The sequence below is a fragment of the Trichechus manatus genome, unplaced genomic scaffold (assembly GCF_000243295.1).
Source record: "Trichechus manatus latirostris isolate Lorelei unplaced genomic scaffold, TriManLat1.0 scaffold00003, whole genome shotgun sequence".
Classification (NCBI taxonomy): domain Eukaryota; kingdom Metazoa; phylum Chordata; class Mammalia; order Sirenia; family Trichechidae; genus Trichechus; species Trichechus manatus.
The window spans coordinates 37,229,586-37,231,432 of NW_004443939.1; the positions used below are offsets into that span (position 1 = coordinate 37,229,586).

At 30.8% G+C, this 1,847-nt stretch overlaps 1 protein-coding gene across 1 annotated transcript in view; it reads right to left on the minus strand.

Moving 5' to 3' along the window:
- Positions 1 to 1,847, minus strand: part of ODF2L (outer dense fiber of sperm tails 2 like) — a 58,842-nt gene that overhangs the window by 29,275 nt on the left and 27,720 nt on the right. The window contains 1 exon segment of the mRNA XM_023730499.1: positions 174 to 390. Coding sequence (XP_023586267.1) covers positions 174 to 390 — 217 coding nt within the window.

Consider the following 1,847-nt stretch of genomic DNA (forward strand, 5'->3'; position numbering starts at 1 on the left):
AATTTAATATACAAATTTGACATCTTCGAAAATAGAACACTGAAGCATAAAGTGTGAGGAAAGTTTCTCCAGTATCAGGAGTATTAAGAAAAGAATAAAATTATTATATTAAGCATCATGACATTAACTATACAAACTAAGTACATAACTAAAAACACAAAATATATCTTTAAAAAAGAATATATGTACTGACCTGGTCTCTAATATGAGAAGTAAGGTTTTCAATGTTTCCTGTAAAATGTTCAAGCCTTTCTTTGTAAGCTTTAAATGCCTTCTTTAGAGCTATAGCTTTTTGCCTACTTGATTCTTTGATCACTACTGCCTCGTGCTTATTCTTTCTCAGTTGCAAATTCCATTTAGTTATCTTGGTTTCTAAGCTCTTAAAAAAAAATCAGCAACAATGACATCATTTTAGAACTCTAATATTTATGTAAGCATTATAAAAATATGTAAAAAGTCTTCCAGACACGTTACCAAAACAATTAATCATAAGGTTAATAAAAAGCAAAATAGTAGAGAAATATGATTTCACCAATGCTTATTTGTAACCAGTTACAGAATGCAAATTTAAAATATATGTTTACATAAAACCAAAGCTACTTATTAAAGATACTAATATTAGCGATTATGGTACAAACATTAACTTTGTTAAAATGTTTTTTTGTGATTAAAATTTTTTTCTTAAATTTTAGTTCCCATCTAGAATATTACATAGTACTAGATTACTGCAGAATAACAAAGAAAAAAAGACAAACATTAACTGAGCTGGAGACAATCCAAACACTAGATAACGCAAAGCTCAAAGGAATTGGTAGCTCCCAAATTTATTAAGATTCTTTAGTTTAAAAAGATAAAAGCTTAAAGGAGATATGATCAAAACCTATAGATCATGAATGATATAGACAAGATGAACACAGACTTATTTACCAAGCTTAAATTTGCTAGAATTAGAGGGCATGCCTTGACACTTGAAAGAATTATATTAAGGACAATAAAAACACTGCTTTATCCAGTAAGCAGTAAATTTGGGGAGTTCCAAAAGTAAATACAGGTTTATATAAATTAATGACTATCAGATCCATAACCAATACTATGTTGAGCTGGATGGTGTTAACTGGCATGATCATTTCCTTGATGTATCACTTGGTGACATAACAAAAAACAGAGTACTAGACTGGGTGAATAATGGATATGATTTAGTATGATAATTCTCATGTTTTTATTTCAAAGTATTTTAAGATATTTCTTTAATGCTTTAACGTATTTTGAAAGCTGTGTGATATTGAAGAGAAAGTGAAATTATTACAGAATTTAGGTTCTGACCTATTTCTCAGTCATTTTAATCAAAAATATTTCAAAGGAGTCACAGTAAAAAAAGAAAAAAGGGGGGTGGCTTTTCTACTTAATTACATAATTTAAAAAAATATATATATATAATACATGTATATATACACATATATATACATACACGGTTCTTAACTTCTATAATACCCAGATTAAGAAGTACATCTTAAGATTTAAAGAGTGATCTGAGGAGAGACTAGGTAGACTGAAAGAAGAAGCAACACACTCTTAACCTGTCTTTAAAAATGTATCTTAAACTAAAAACTCCCACTAAACATTTTAATAAGTACTTGGGAGAAAACAAGTAAGAGCAGTACAAGCCTACGTGAGAGAAACGAAGACCCCACAGGGAATACCCTGCCATTCCTCCAAGAAGCCACAGGGTGCCACTATCACACCATTAATAACAGTTGCCACACAGACGTGGAGCCCTGGTGGTGTAGCAGTTAAGAGCTCCACTGCTAACTAAAAGGTCTGCAGTTCTAATCCACCAGCTGCTCCTT